The sequence below is a fragment of the Podarcis muralis genome, chromosome 17 (assembly GCF_964188315.1).
Source record: "Podarcis muralis chromosome 17, rPodMur119.hap1.1, whole genome shotgun sequence".
Classification (NCBI taxonomy): domain Eukaryota; kingdom Metazoa; phylum Chordata; class Lepidosauria; order Squamata; family Lacertidae; genus Podarcis; species Podarcis muralis.
In genome coordinates, this window is record NC_135671.1 from 36,140,593 (window position 1) to 36,155,899 (window position 15,307).

The following is a 15,307-nucleotide window of genomic DNA, read 5'->3' on the forward strand; positions in this document are numbered from 1 at the left end:
GCTAGACTGGTGACTGGGAGTGGCCACCGGGACCATATAACACTGGTCCTTAGAGATCTGCATTGCCTCCCAGTACATTTCCGAGCACAATTCAAAGTGTTGGTGCTGACCTTCAAAGCCCTAAATGGTCTCGGCCCAGTATACCTGAAGGAGCATCTCCACCCCCATCATTCAGCCCAGACACTGAGATCTAGTGCCGAGGGCCTTCTGGCGGTTCCCTCATCGCGAGAAGTGAGGTTACAGGGTGCCCGCCCTGTGGAACGCCCTCCCATCAGATGTCAAGGAAATAAGCAGCTATCCTATTTTTAAGACATCTGAAGGCAGTCGTTTAGGGAAGTTTTTAATATTTAATGCTGTATTGTTTTTAACACTCGATTGGGAGCCGTCCAGAGTGGCTGGGGAAACTCAGCCAGATGGGTGGGGTATTAATAATAATAATAATAATTGGTAAAGATGAAGGCTGTGACCCAGACTGTGTTCATTTATAGCACTCCCACCCACCCATTCGGACAAACCTTTAGGAGTGGAAACAGAGGCACTCACACCTGATCTTCATCCCGGCAACTGAGAAGCATGATCTAGAGTTCAACACCACATCTGCAGCCAGGGAGAAACACTCAAGGATCATATGAACCCGGGCTTATCAAGGATGTGGCCTGGGAAGAGTCTCAAGGGGCACTTTTGACCCCTGAGCACCTGAGATGCTCCACCTCTACACCGTTCTATTTACATGGCTGGTCTTAACCTCTGAAGCCCTCAATAGTTTGAGCTACTTATGTGCCCACCTGCATGTTTGCACCTGTACCATGATGTCCTCTTGGGATGGCCATCCCCTTAGATCCATAAGCTGGGTGACCATGGGGGGGGGGGGTTCTCCATGGTGGCCGCACAGACTTAGAACTCCTTCTCAGCAGAACTGTGGCCGAGGGCTACACATCAGGGTCAGAAGGCCTTAAAAGACTTGTTTCGGCTGGCCTTCCCCCAGGTCATTTTTGTTCTGTTAGCTAAATAGATGCTGGGTAGGTCTTATTCCATAAGTTTTCTGTAATGGTGGGTGTACACACACAAAATAAAATAATAATAATTGCAGTTTTGACTGAGGTAAACCACTTTGGATGGGCATTTGCTTAGAAAAGCAGTGCAGAAATATTAAAAAATGAAATAAATAAAACAAATTCCCTGATATTAAAATATGAAAGATGGCACAAAAACAATGTACTCTTTCCCCCTGCCTCCTTTGTTGAGTCACAATGGATGTATGAGCGAATACGCTTGTTTGCATGTATAAATTACATGTGCACACATGTACAAAAGTTTGAAAAACCATTTTGGAAGGCCGTGTACCTAAAAGGCAGTATGTGAACATTTAAAATAAAACAAAAACCACATACATAAAAGCATTCAGACTGCCTCAATGGAAAGTCAGTCATTCTTTATTGAATTCCAAAATTATACAAATACTGTGTCTTTACATCCATTTCACATTTTGAATTTGTGTTCCCTCCTCCCTTAAATCCAAATCCCTCCCCTACCCCCAAGCAGAAATAAGAGCCCTTGAGTCTACATAAAAAACTTCCAGAGATTTTCAGACACGGGGAGAAGGGAAGGACAGAAAGTTAAGAGGTCACCTGGACGCGAGTGGGGAAGGTGCGTTTGTAGTGAGATATACGTATGAAGCTGGGGAGAAAAATAAAGGCGGGGATCTGAACAGGTAAAGTGTGTGAGAGAGGCCTATCCCATCAATGGTACAAATGGATCCTCCATCCAGGTGATTGGCTCAGTACAGGTGGATGCTCTCAGCAAGGTGCCCTATCTAGCATTCTCCTTGATTCTGGTCCAGATCTAACTAGATCTGGAAGAAGGCAGCTACTACTATATAGGCCAGAGGTTTTCCACCTTTTTGTGTCTGCGGCTCCCTTGACCAACTACAGTGGTACCTCAGGTTAAGAACTTAATTCGTTCTGGAGGTCTGTTCTTAACCTGAGGTACCACTTTAGCTAATGGGGCCTCCTGCTGCTGCCACACCGCAATTTCTGTTCTCATCCTGAAGCAAAGTTCTTAACCCGAGGTACTATTTCTGGGTTAGTGGAGTCTGTAACCTGAAGCATCTGTAACCTGAAGTGTCTGTAACCCAAGGTACCACTGTACGTTCTTTCTGTGGCACCCCTGTGAGGCTCAGGAGCCCAGTTCTGTCACCCCTTCCCTGCAGAGCTGGCAGCCTCTCACCCTTTTTCAAATACCCTCCCTTGTTGAGGGTTCCCTCAGCCTCATCTCCTCTCCCCTTGGGAGTCCTCTGGGCAGCCATTGCCACCGCCCTTGCTCTCTGAGCTGCCCCATCTGCCCCAAAGAGAGGTGCCTTCTCACACTGCCCCACAGGGGCCTAGGAAGAGGACGTCCCCAGCCTTAGTGGCTCAACAGAGACTGGCCAAAGGTGAACGTGAGGCCAGCATCTTACCTGGGGAGGCAGCACTGGCAGCAGCGAGTGCTGCCGGGCCTGCAAGGTGGAAAGGCTCCCTTCAGCACCAGGCATTCAGCCTCCCATGCAGGCCTTTCACACAGCAAGCACAAGAAAGGCCAACACAGCCACTGCCTGCCAGGCCTCCCACTTCTCTGTCCATTCCCAACAGCAAGGTCTGGTGGACTGGCTGGCTGGGCTTACTCCGAAGCTGCCTTAGCTCCTGGCAACCAGCACCCCCTGGCCAGCTCCAGAGACACCATTCACTGGTCTAGACAACTATGATAGGCTTCTCCTCTCCTCTTGTGTTTCAAAATGACCATCGGGTGGACTCAGCAATGGGATGGTGCTAGCACCTCGAGGACAAAATATACAAGCACTCATTGGGTGAACAGAGACATGGGTTTCGGGAGGCCTCTAGGTCACCACTGGGCACCTAGAAGTAGCAGTGGCATGGCTTTTGAAGTGATGCAGGACATGTTCCGCAATAGATGTCAGATGAAATCAGGTAGACTATGTTGTGTGGACAAGTAGCTCCTCCTCGAGTGGGATGGACAGCAAGCAGCCATGGCTACCACTGGTTTTAGGAGAGGACACCACTTGTGTGGAAATCTTCACTTCAAAGTGTGCATTTCCAAAGTTCCCAAACACTGTACAGTTTCAGGATTTCAAAGCTGAGTATACATACTAGCAAACATGCGTGTAGTAAATCAAGTACTGTAACAAGTTTCTGTTAAATAGGTCCACATGTTGAGGTCATCTGATAGGAACAGTACATACAACTTAACCCGGCCCAAGGCATCCTTTTTATTGTGAAATTCATGATTATTTGTGGTCGTACAGAATCAATACTGTGTGTGCCTGCAAAAGTTTTGGGGTGGTCACACTGCTTCAATGCCAATCAGTGAGTATCCCGTAACTTCCTGCTGAAATCCCACAACTGTTTATACCACAACTGATGCGTTATAGGTTTTTTGTGGCAAAAATGTGGTTGCACTGGGCAAGCATCACGTAAGAAACTAAAGCAGGAAAAATCCACTGTTAATGCATTACTGTGTCAAGAGCATGCAACAGAACACACCTGTGCTAAAACGCCCATATGGAGGGGCTCTGGGTAGACAGAGGGTAGACCTGTGCACAAAGGAAGTGACAACAACACAAACTGGAAGGCAAACTCAGAAGAAAACCTCTAGCCAGAACACCCATTTGCTAAAGACTGTCCCAAATAAAATTATATTGTGGTGGAGGTAAAATGGAATAGGACGGGTAGGGTGCCCACAAGAATGGACAATTCTTATCACTGTATGAGAAGATCCATGATAATTATACTTCTACTTAGGAGCTCTGTCCCCAGGGACGCTTTGCAGGTGGATCACAGAGTTGTGGGCTCTTTCAGATCTGGAAAGTAGTTTATGTGCAATCCTATGCAACCATACTTAGTAGTATGCCCCTTGGATCGAAATGAAGCTTACTTTACATGCATAGGACTACACTGTTAACCTGGGAATGGCCAGTCCTTCGACATTAGGGTTCTTGTACAGTGGTACCTCTGGTTAAGAATTTAATTCGTTCTGGAGGTCTGTTCTTAACCTGAAAGTGTTCTCAACTCGAGGTACCACTTTAGCTCATGGGGCCTCCTGCTGTGCCACACAATTTCTGTTCTCATCCTGAAGTAAATTTCTTAACCCGAGGTACTACTTCCGGGTTAGTGGAGTCTGTAACCTGAAGCGTTTGTGACCCGAAGCACCACTGTACTTTTTAAAAGTTGTGTAGGTATTTTGGCAGATATAGCTGTCCCGGCTTTTATAACACCTGAGTATGCAAGAAGCCTCTGATAAAAACCCCTCCTTCTGCAAGGCGTAGGAACCCTAATATTGCTAGCTTAATCATTTCCGATTTAATCTAAATCTTGTATTTGCAAGCTCTTTATGGCAGGGACCTATTTTATTATTATTATTGCTTAAGTTGCGCCAAGTACATTGATGGTGCCATGTGAATAGTTAAGTAACAACTTGGGCATAGATGTTATGCTCACAGGGATAGGACGAAGACTGAAGTCCTAAAGAAGAGGACTAGATATCAAAGGCTTAAGTTACAGGAGGGTAGATTTTGGATTAACATTAGGAGAAACCTCTTGGAAGCAAAAGCACTTTGACAATGGAACCAATGGGGCAGGCTCTCTGGCTGAATGCCTTCAAGCAGAGACAGTCATCTGTTGAGAGATGTTCTAGATCTCTCGATTTCATACACTGAGCAGAAGATTAAATGAGGTCCTCTGCAACTCTTATGATTCTTAAAAAGTCCCCCCTCCCCAAATTAGGTAATATAGCAGCAGGAACTACATGGCACGTCGTGGTATCTGTTAAGAGAATGCACAACTCTAATGAAATTGAGTCAAGACTATTGAGAAATGATACATAATGAGATTAAAAAGATGTTCAAGTTGATCGTTTCCCAAGAAACCCGAAGCTGTTCTTTTAGGAATTATAAATAATGATGTATCAAAAGAATTGGCTAACTTATTTATGTATATAACAACAGCAGCACGAATATTGTATGCCCAAAGACCAAAGATAGAAAGAAGGAGAGGTTCCAACAAAGGAAGATTGGCTTTTGAAAACAATGGAGTATGCAGAACTGGCAAGATTAAAAGCAAAGATTAGAGACCAAAATGATGAAAAATTCCTTGAGGACTGGAGACCTTTTATTGAGCATTTAAAGAACTATTATAGCAAGATGAAAACGCGAGCAGGACTTGAAATATGAGCGTCAGCGTTAATTATTGAGATAAATAGGTTAAAATGTATGCATTGAATAGTATATGCGAAATATGCCACATCTAAAGGTAAATATTGAAACTACGGAAGAGGAGGATGGGAAATCAATGGATATTTTATGGTCTTTTTTGTTTTGCTTTTCTCTTGCTTTTTGTGTGTGCAAAATCAATAAATAAGATTTACCAAAAAAAGTGAGTCAAGACCATTAAACTAAGCCACCAAGGATCTCAGTTCCCAATCTGTCCAATTAGAAGAAGAAGAAAAGCTAGAAAGAAAAAGAAAATAGAAAATATTGAGCTCCCAAGATTGCCATTAAGTGAATGGAGGCAGGTAAAAGAAGCAGATATAGTTTAATGCATCTAAAACATTGGTTTTAGATATGTTACTGATGGCTTATTATTGATGATAGAGAAAATGTGGTCCAGGGGAGATTTATCATCATGTACTATTTTCAAATCAAGCCTGGGAACATGTGGTGGTAGGCTTGGGATGGGGATATCTGTCCCCAACTCCCACCTACTCCAGCCAGTAAGGGCAACCATCGGGGTGATGGGAGTTGCAGTCCAGCAATGTCTGGTTTGCCATCCCTGAGATATGGTGACCACCATCTCCACAGTACAGTGGTACCTTGGGTTGAGAACTTAATTTGTTCCAGAGGTCCATTCTCAACCTGAAATGGTTCTTAACCTGAAGAGTGCTTTTGCTAATGGGGCCTCCCGCTGCCGCTGGCATGTAATTTCTGTTCTTATCCTGGGGTAAAGTTCTTAACCTGGAACAACTACTTCCTGGTTAGTGGAGTTTGCAACCCAAAGCGTCTGCAATCCAAAGTGTCTGTAACCCGAGGTACCACTGTACATAGAAGGCAATCTGCTAGCCACCTTCAAGTATTTGGAAGGCATGAATTAGTGCTACCATCCATAGATGATGAAATTAATTTGTTGCCTGTCACTCCAGAAGGTAGGATCCAAACCAGAGAATTCAAAAACAAAAAAGAGGATTTCTGACTAAACGTTAAGAACTTCCTGACCATACAAGCTGTCCCCACGCTGCCTTGGAAGATAGTGGACTCTCCTTTCTTAAGAGGTTTCAAAGGAGATGCAGGACGGTCACTTATCAGAGGTGCCACAGCAGTGGATTTCCTGCATCACACTGAACTAGATTATCTTTTGAGATCCCTTTCAAGTCCATAATTCTAAGTGGTTACCAGTTGTGGCTGCTGACCAGCCTTCACAGATTGCCACCCACCAGCAATAGCAAGGCACGGCCACAACTAGTTCAACACTCGCACAACACCACTCAAAGGAACATTAATATATGGAGAAATAAGGAAGCATTGTCTCCATGGTAACAGCAGTATCCTTGGGTACTGGCACGGAGGCCAGGATGATTTCTGATATCTGTGTAAAAAAGGGGTGGACAAATGAGGAGGAAAAGACAAAATAGCTGGAGATGTAAGAAGAGACAGGACACTGAAGGTTCCAGATCTAGAAAATTGCCCTGGCACAATTCTTGCCAGACAGGCAAAGGGAATTCGACAGAAGAGGATGGTACCCCCGTTTCCATTTCACTGCTTCATTTCGCCTTCATGCTAAACGTCCAGTGTGTAATACAGTCCACTGCATTTTGGTGCTGGGGGCAGAAAACCCAAAGGGCGTGATCCCCTTTCCCCTCTGGCACAGCGGCAGAAATGAAGGCTATAGTTGGTAATTTGCTGCCTTTAAAACAGCACTGTCTGAGAACGGCTATGCCACCCCGTAGGGACTGCTCTGACCCAACTGGCAAAATACATCGGGGCTCTAGCAGGCTGTAGTTCAGGTCTCTGCTGTTGTTTTGCAACAGGGTTCAAAGAGAAAATGAAGAAAGGATTCCAGGCTGGGGGGAGGGGTGCAGGAAGAGGAGGAAATGGCATGGAATGGGGAAAGATCATAAGGTACTGTATTTTTCGCCCTATAGGGCACACTGGCCCATAGGGCGCACCTCGTTTTTTTGGGGGGGGGGGAGAATAAAAAAAAATATCCCCCCCCCCAGCCGCGGGAGTTCCTGCGGGCTTGCAAGGCTTGCGGACATCTGCACGAAGCACGGGGCGCCCTCCGGAGCGCGCCCTGTGCTTCGGGCTGCAGGCTGCTGCCCGCAAGCCTTGCGAACCCGCGGGAAGTCCCACCGGGCTCGCAAAGCTTGCGGATGGCTTCCTGAAGCCTGGAGAGCAAGAGGGTTCAGTGCGCACCGACGCCTCTCACTCTCCAGGCTTCAGCGAAAGCCTGCATTCACCCCATAGGACGCACAAACATTTCCCCTTCATTTTTGGAGGGGGGAAAGTGTGTCCTATAGGGCGAAAAATACGGTACTTACAGGCTGGTGGCTCTCAACACTGGCCAAGCACTTCTGCTTTAAGCTGCATGCAGAACTGCAATGGGCTTCCCGTGCTTTGGAGGGGGAGGAAATTGCAATTTCTGCACATGTTCTGTTTACACCTAACACAACCATACAAAAAAGGGAGCAACAATTCACCCGAGAATAGCATCTTACAGCAATTGCCTCCAATTGATTCTTGAATCATTTTTGTAAAAGGTACGGGCTAAAGTGCTTTGTAAAAATTCAGCGTCGTTGCAAGATCACTTCAGTGTTATAAAGTAAGAAAAAAACTAAATTAAAAACAACACCAAAGAAATCAAACGGCACTGAATACGAAAAGGAGAATGGCAGTGTGTGGCGTCTGGTTTTGTTTTTAAAAAACCAACAACACTAAAGTACCTTTTTCATTTAAGTGCTTTTGTGTAACTATTTTAATTTTTAAAAAAGAGCATAGGCAGAAGGAGCAAATTAGAAGATTGACAGCTGGCTAAAATGTCACAGACCAGAAAGGTCACAATGGCATCTTTATAGCAGGTGGAAAAATAGTGCTTAAGGTGATCCGCAAGTGTAAAGACTGCCCTACAATCCTGTTTTAATTTTTTTAAAAAAACTGTAGTCTGAAAGAAGACAGAAGGAAGTTGCATAGGTAAAAATTGCAGAAGGAAGACAATTTGACGATGCCATCATGTAGATTTGCCATGAAAAGCTCGTAAACAAAGGTCCATACTAAGGTCATAATACGGAAGTACCCGTAGCGTAAACATTTATCATTGGTTTGCTTGAATTGTCCATCAGCTGGACCTTTTCATGCTCGCTGTACATTAGTGTCAATTACAATGCATTGTGCTGCGGAAAAGCTGCCTCAGCCTATCTCAGGAGCTCTGAAAAGGGCAAACGAGAGAAGCCCCAACCTAATGTAAGGATAGTCAATAGTGTAGCCCAGGGAGTTTTCCAAAGGGAATCAACCTGGCAGCATTTCAGTATTAAGAAGAATTAATCTTTCCTAGGTGGCCTTAGGAGAAATCCAACATTGCTCTGCAACAGGACAGCACAAGGACCTTCTCCTAAGCAACGAGATGAGGGGACTCCACCAAGCCAATTCCTTCCTGCTACCTTCAATACCTTGTTTCCAAAGCTCCTGCTGTAACACCACATCCACCTAAGAGCTGGGAAGAGGGTGCCCAGGAGTCCAGTCTGCCCACCCTCCCTCGTTTCAACACCCCAGACCTCGGCCCTATCAGAAAAAAAACAGAAACCCTGACACCAAGTATGACGACACCAGGGTGGTTATCTTTGTAATCTTTGGTCTGGTAGCCAGGTCCAAATTAGGTCCAAATTAGGTCCAAGTTAGGTCCAGGGACCCCTGACTGTTAGGTCCAGTTGTGGCCGACTCTGGGGTTGCGGCACTCATCTCGCTTTATTGGCCGAGGGAGTCAGCGTACAGCTTCCGGGTCATGTGGCCAGCATGACTAAGCCGCTTCTGGCGAACCAGAGCAGCGCACGGAAATGCCGTTTACCTTCCCGCCGGAGCGGTACCTATTTATCTACTTGCACTTTGAAGTGCTTTCGAACTGCTAGGTTGGCAGGAGCAGGGACCGAACAACGGGAGCTCACCCCGTCGCGGGGATTCGAACCGCCGACCTTCTGATCGGCAAGCCCTAGGCTCTGTGGTTTAACCCACAGCACCACCCGCGTCCCTAGGTCCAAATTAAATATGAGCAAATAAATTAGATTGTCCACTAGGGGCACCGTTGGCTTTTGGCACTCCAACGTGGGGCCACAACCCCCCAGGCACAGCGGGCATAGTTGGTACCAGGCAGAGGAACAGAGAAGTGAGGTGGAGGCTCTGCCCCCATGGCAGCAAAAAGAGCAGGAGCCCGTTTGCATGCTTGGCAACACAACAGAGGAGACAGCCGGGCACCACTGCTGCAACGACAAAAGAGGGACGCCCAGAGTATCCTCCCGTAATGGCAACGATGACGAAATGCTGAGACAGACAGAGAGCGTGCGAGACAGCGCTATTATCCTGGACCCACCCCCGTCCCCCACAAAAAAGTGTAAACCCAAAACTCCACGCAGTTTTGTTGTGCCAAGCAACGGCTGGCCATGGCCTGATTGCCAAAGAGGAAAAGAAGGCCAGGAGCTCTGTGCTCCTACCAAAGGAGCTGAAAGCATGTAACGGTCACTTGTGTTGTCATAGCACCAAAACTGACCAACGAGGAGAGCTTATGCTAGCTCCGTGGCAACGGGCAGCCTCTTTCTGATCACCTGTTTCGTGGCCCCAGAGCCCAGAGGGGCCAAAGAGAAGCTCCCCGCCCATGCCGTTCCAGGTTACTTTGTCATGACCACGAAGGGTTCTTTCCATCACTTCCCCACAGCGATGGACAGGAGGTGTCGTTCCAGGATGAGCGAGGGTGAACAGGAGGGGGCGATGGCACGTCTCTGTCAGTAAATGGTCCTCCCTGGTAAGAACCACTGTGTCTTTGGGGGGACGGAGGGGGTTAGTGCCCCACTCCGCTGCTCTTCCCTGTCGTTACCCAGTCGGCAATGATGAAACTCAGGCTCATCACCATGAAAACGAAGCCAAGGGCAGCAAAGCAGGCAGCCTGTGAAGGACAAAGAGGAAGGCATGATACCCACCGTCCAGTTCCAATTACTGTATTTTGACCATAAGACGCACCTAGTTTTTGGAGGAGGAAAACAAGAAAAAAATATATTCTGAATCCCAGAAGCCAGAACAGCAAGAGGGTCCACTGCGCAGCGATCCCTCTTGCTGTTCTGGCTTCTGGGATAGCTGCGCAGCCTGCATTCGCTCCATAAGACGCACACACATTTCCCCTTACTGTTTAGGAGGGGGAAAGTTTGTCTTATAGAGCAAAAAATACAGTACCTTGCAAGCTTCAGTGGGGAGAGATGGAGGGGTTGCATGGTCTAATGGGGAGGGAAAGAGGGGGCTGTCCCCCTACTTGGAAATGAGTATCCCACTTGCCATGTTAGTTCTTGGATTCAGCCTTATTCTAACTTTTATATGGTACATTCTACCTTTTATATATACCTTTTACATGCCTTACTACGGTGTCTAAGGAGTCTCAGAGAGACCTGAAAGTCGGCTGTGATTTTGTTGACAATTGCTGAAATGATTTTTTACGGGCAGCTAGAAGGTGTGGCGGACCAATTGCATGTCTTCAACAAACTAGGCTTGGAAGTTTCATGGGTGAACAGGCATCTCCCACAGCCTAGAACACCCAAACCCTTCCTCTTGCCACCTATACTCAATCTTAGCTTGAATCCCCTCTCTACCTATCATAGCTATCAATGTTTCCCTTTTTTAAAGGGAAATTCCCTTATTCCGAATAGGATTCCTCGCAAGAAAAGGGGAAAGTTGACAGCTATGCTACCTATTCGCTTCCCTTGTATATCTTTGCAAACTCATCGACAGGGCTTCTCTCTCTCTCTCTCTTTTAATGGAGGTGAACTGTCTGAAAAGCAGGATAAAAATAAATGCATTTTCAGCCAAGAAAAGCTTGGAACAGCTACACTTTCACCTGGCCTCCCATGGGCTCATCTCATCCTTGACTGAGCTCCCGCCTCCATTTCCTTTGGCCTACTGTGTTGAACCACTTTCCCTTCCCTCTCACATTCCCACCCACCGGCCAGCATCTGGTACCTGTATTTTGGATCTGGATCTCAGGGGCTCTTTCTCGTTGGGGATAATGCGGATGTAGAAGATGCTTGGGAGGATAAAGATGAGGCTGGGGGCCGACGTGGCTCCTGAGGGGGGAAGAGTCAGAAAAGGGAACATATTCTTCGGTATGTTAGGTTAATACCTATGCCATACATTCAAAGCAGCATCACATCCGGACTCTGAGTCTGATGTTGGTGATCAAAGGACCCCTGAATCAGAGTCTGGCAGACAGCAGCCCCTGAAACCAGGTTCTGCAGCACCAGGGCTCTCAAAGGCACCCCCCCCATGCCAAGGAACCAAAGGCTTCCATTGTCACCTTGCCAGTCCAACAGCTCAGGGAGCAGACCACACCAAGGAGCAAAGAATGAGTTCCAGTCTCCAGGTCAGAGGGTCGATCCTTTAAGACACTCTCCAGAACAGGACACTTCCCTCATAGAATCATAGAGTTGGAATAGACCACAATGGCCATCGGGTCCAACCCCCTGCCAAGCAGGAAACACCATCAGAGCACTCCTGACATATGGTTGTCAAGCCTCTGCTTAAAGACCTCCAAAGAAGGAGACTCCACCACACTCCTTGGCAGCAAATTCCACTGTCGAACAGCTCTTACTGTCAGGAAGTTCTTCCTAATGTTTAGGTGGAATCTTCTTTCTTGTAGTTTGGATCCATTGCTTCGTGTCCGCTTCTCTGGAGCAGCAGAAAACAACCTTTCTCCCTCCTCTATATGACATCCTTTTATATATTTGAACATGGCTATCATATCACCCCTTAACCTCCTCTTCTCCAGGCTAAACATGCCCAGCTCCCTTAGCCGTTCCTCATAAGGCATCGTTTCCAGGCCTTTGACCATTTTGGTTGCCCTTCTCTGGACACATTCCAGTTTGTCAGTGTCCTTCTTGAACTGTGGTGCCCAGAACTGGACACAGTACTCCAGGTGAGGTCTGACCAGAGCAGAATACAGTGGCACTATTACTTCCCTTGATCTAGATGCTATACTCCTATTGATGCAGCCCAGAATTGCATTGGCTTTTTTAGCTGCCGCGTCACACTGTTGGCTCATGTCAAGTTTGTGGTCAACCAAGACTCCTAGATCCTTTTCACATGTACTGCTCTCAAGCCAGGTGTCACCCATATTGAGATCATGCCTCCCTGGCACGATCTCAAGAAAATCGCCCACCCCACCTGCTCCAACAACCCACACACACTTATTGGCACAAAAATGGAAGCAAGAAGAATTACCGACGAAAGAAGAACGGTGGGTGAAATTAATGGACTATGCAGAATTAGATAAATTAACAGGAAGGATTTGATAAACCTGCGGAACCAGAGATTCTTAGAAGACTGGAGTAAATATATGAACTACTTTAAAAGCAATTGTAATGAACTGATTATGCTAGTAGGACTGCAAGAAGTTCTGTAAGGAGGACTATTTGAAAGATTGCAAGAAAGATTATGAGGAGAATTATTAGTTAATGATAATTAAGAGTAACAGAGAAATTAAGAAATGCAGAATAAGTGATAAAGAACGGAAAATCATCAGAGGTTGTTTTATGAAAGTCTAAAATGTATAAGAAGTTATGTTAAATGATTGTTGGAAATGATATGTTTATACACACACACACACACACACACACACACACACACATACACACACACAATCAATCCACACACACCGCAGAGGTTATCATTAGACACAAATATGAGGTTCCCTGTCCACAAACTCTAAAACTCACTGCCGCATGCTAAACCCTGCTCACCTCCAGGCACCCAATATCCAGTTTTTAAAAAACTGCTTGTGAGGTTGCTGATCAAATCATGAATGTTAAGGTCAAGCCCAGCCCTGAGCCCCTCTGCTACGCCTTCCTAACACAGGTCATACATACCAATGACTCCAAAAATGTCCTTGATGTTTGGCACGAAGATGACAAGAAGGTTGACAATAACAAGGAGGCAGCAGGCAATGATGACATGGCGGACCCAGCTGAAATCCTTTTTGTGAAACAGCAACTGCTGGATGGCCCTGCGGATCTGTGGTGGGTGGTGGGAATTGAGAGTGTGAGCTATACTGGGCAAAGAGGCAGTAAGGGATACGCAAGAGATCTCTGTCACTCGCTGTTCAAATGCAAGTCTCCAGGGTGGTAGCTTTATCTCTCTGCCACGGCAAGAGAGATAGCTTTTTAGCTTTATCTCTCTGCCACAGCAAAAACAACCAATAGCTTTATCCCAGGACCAATGCTAGCCTTTACGGGGCACTGGGTTGTCTTTGCTCAAAGGCAGGGGCTTTAATTTTATTTTTACGTATTTGCAAAGAAATCCCTATACTGTCAATGCCTAGATACACATCATGGTAGCAAACAACAATTCAACAATTAAATTACATTGATAAAACAAATACAGAATGCATCAGTCGAGCAAAAGATCAGATCAGCAGATCAACATAGCTGGATCACCTCTCAGGGAAAGCCTGGTTTAAGCAAGTGCCTAAATCAGATGTTTGAAATCTTCTGGCTCCCCGGATGTTGCTGAACTACAAGTCCCATTAGCGGTGACCAGCTGCAGTTGGTGAGACTTGTAGTTCAGCAAAATCTGGAGGGCCAAAAGTTGCCTCATCCCTGACCTCAGAATGCGGGTCCCGATTCTGACAGTGAATTGGGATGGCAGCGAGAGACGAAGGGAGGCAGATTGGAGAAACTAAGTGCAGGTGCTTTGGGGAGGAAAGCCATTTTTGTTTTAATTTTTAACCAACCACCAAAACACAAACAGTGAAATCCCCCAGGCGGCTGATACGCTGGGTATACAATATTCAATAATATACATATTCAAATTAACCATATGTACACTTCTATAGGCAGGACTCAGGTGGCGCTGTGGATTAAACCACAGAGCCTAGGGCTTGCCGATCAGAAGGTCGGTGGTTCAAATCCCCGCAACGGGGTGAGCTCCCGTTGCTCGGTCCCTGCTCCTGCCAACCTAGCAGTTCGAAAGCACATCAGAGTGCAAGTAGATAAATAGGTACCGCTCCAGCGGGAAGGTAAACGGTGTTTCCATGTGCTGCTCTGGTTCGCCAGAAGCAGCTTAGTCATGCTGGCCACATGACCTGGAAGCTGTACACCGGCTCCCTCAGCCAATAAAGCAAGATGAGCGCCGCAACCCCAGAGTCGGCCACGACTGGACCTAATCGTCAGGGATCCCTTTACCTTTACCTTTTTACACTTCTATATACCTTAACACTCCTCCTTCCACAGGTTTATTTAACTTGTAACATTTTAATTGCCCCAAATAGTTCAAACCTACTCAAATAATTCAATATCTTCTCAAACCAATCCTCCTCTTTCTCACTGACGTTAAACCCTTTCATTCTATGTATCTTCCCAGTTAGATATTCTAAAATTATAATATTATTCAGTTTTTTCCTCCATTGGTTCACCCCTAGCAGTTCTGCATTTTTCCAATTACTCGCTATAACCTGTCTGGCTGCAGGGAGGAAAGCCATTTGACGCTGCAACAGGGGATGAAAAAGGCAGTCTCTTACCGGAAACAGAACCACAGGCACCGTGAGTGTCACAGCCATCAGCACAGCCAACCGCACAGAGAGGATGAGCTTGTCCATGGCGTCAACTTTGATATAAGTGTGCAGCATCTCTGCTTCAACACTCTCTGCCAGAAAGGAGAAGAGATATACTCATCAGTCCGAGAGGTGGAGGACAAGAAACGACAGGGTCTGGGGCCAGATGGGAGGGCTTTTGACTGGGACTTCAGAAAGGTCCTTAAGAGGGTACTTTAGGACGCCACAACGGCATTAGTTCTCAAGCTGGCAAAAGATCTTGAGCTGAAGACAGGAGTGACATCGGGGTGTGGATTCAGGCTTTGTGCCAGCATCAATCTTTGGCCAGGAAAGGAAGAGATGTAGCGCAGCGAGAGAGAGAGCATGTGCTTTTTATGCACAAAGTCCCAGGTTCAATCCACATCAACTTTAGGTAGGGCTGGGAAAGACTTGTCTGAAACCCTGCCAAACTGTTGCCAATAAGGGGAGACCAG

At 46.4% G+C, this 15,307-nt stretch overlaps 1 protein-coding gene across 1 annotated transcript in view; it reads right to left on the reverse strand.

Annotated features, from left to right (window-relative positions):
• Window positions 1–1,392: 1,392 nt before the first annotated feature.
• SLC38A5 (solute carrier family 38 member 5) overlaps window positions 1,393–15,307 on the reverse strand; it is a 56,447-nt gene continuing 42,532 nt past the window's right edge. The window contains exons 13-16 of the mRNA XM_077921469.1: window positions 14,802–14,926; window positions 13,153–13,297; window positions 11,252–11,355; window positions 1,393–10,190 (exon numbers count right to left, since the gene is read on the reverse strand). Coding sequence (XP_077777595.1) covers window positions 10,086–10,190; window positions 11,252–11,355; window positions 13,153–13,297; window positions 14,802–14,926 — 479 coding nt within the window. The 3' untranslated portion in view covers window positions 1,393–10,085. The remainder of the gene's footprint in view (window positions 10,191–11,251; window positions 11,356–13,152; window positions 13,298–14,801; window positions 14,927–15,307) is intronic.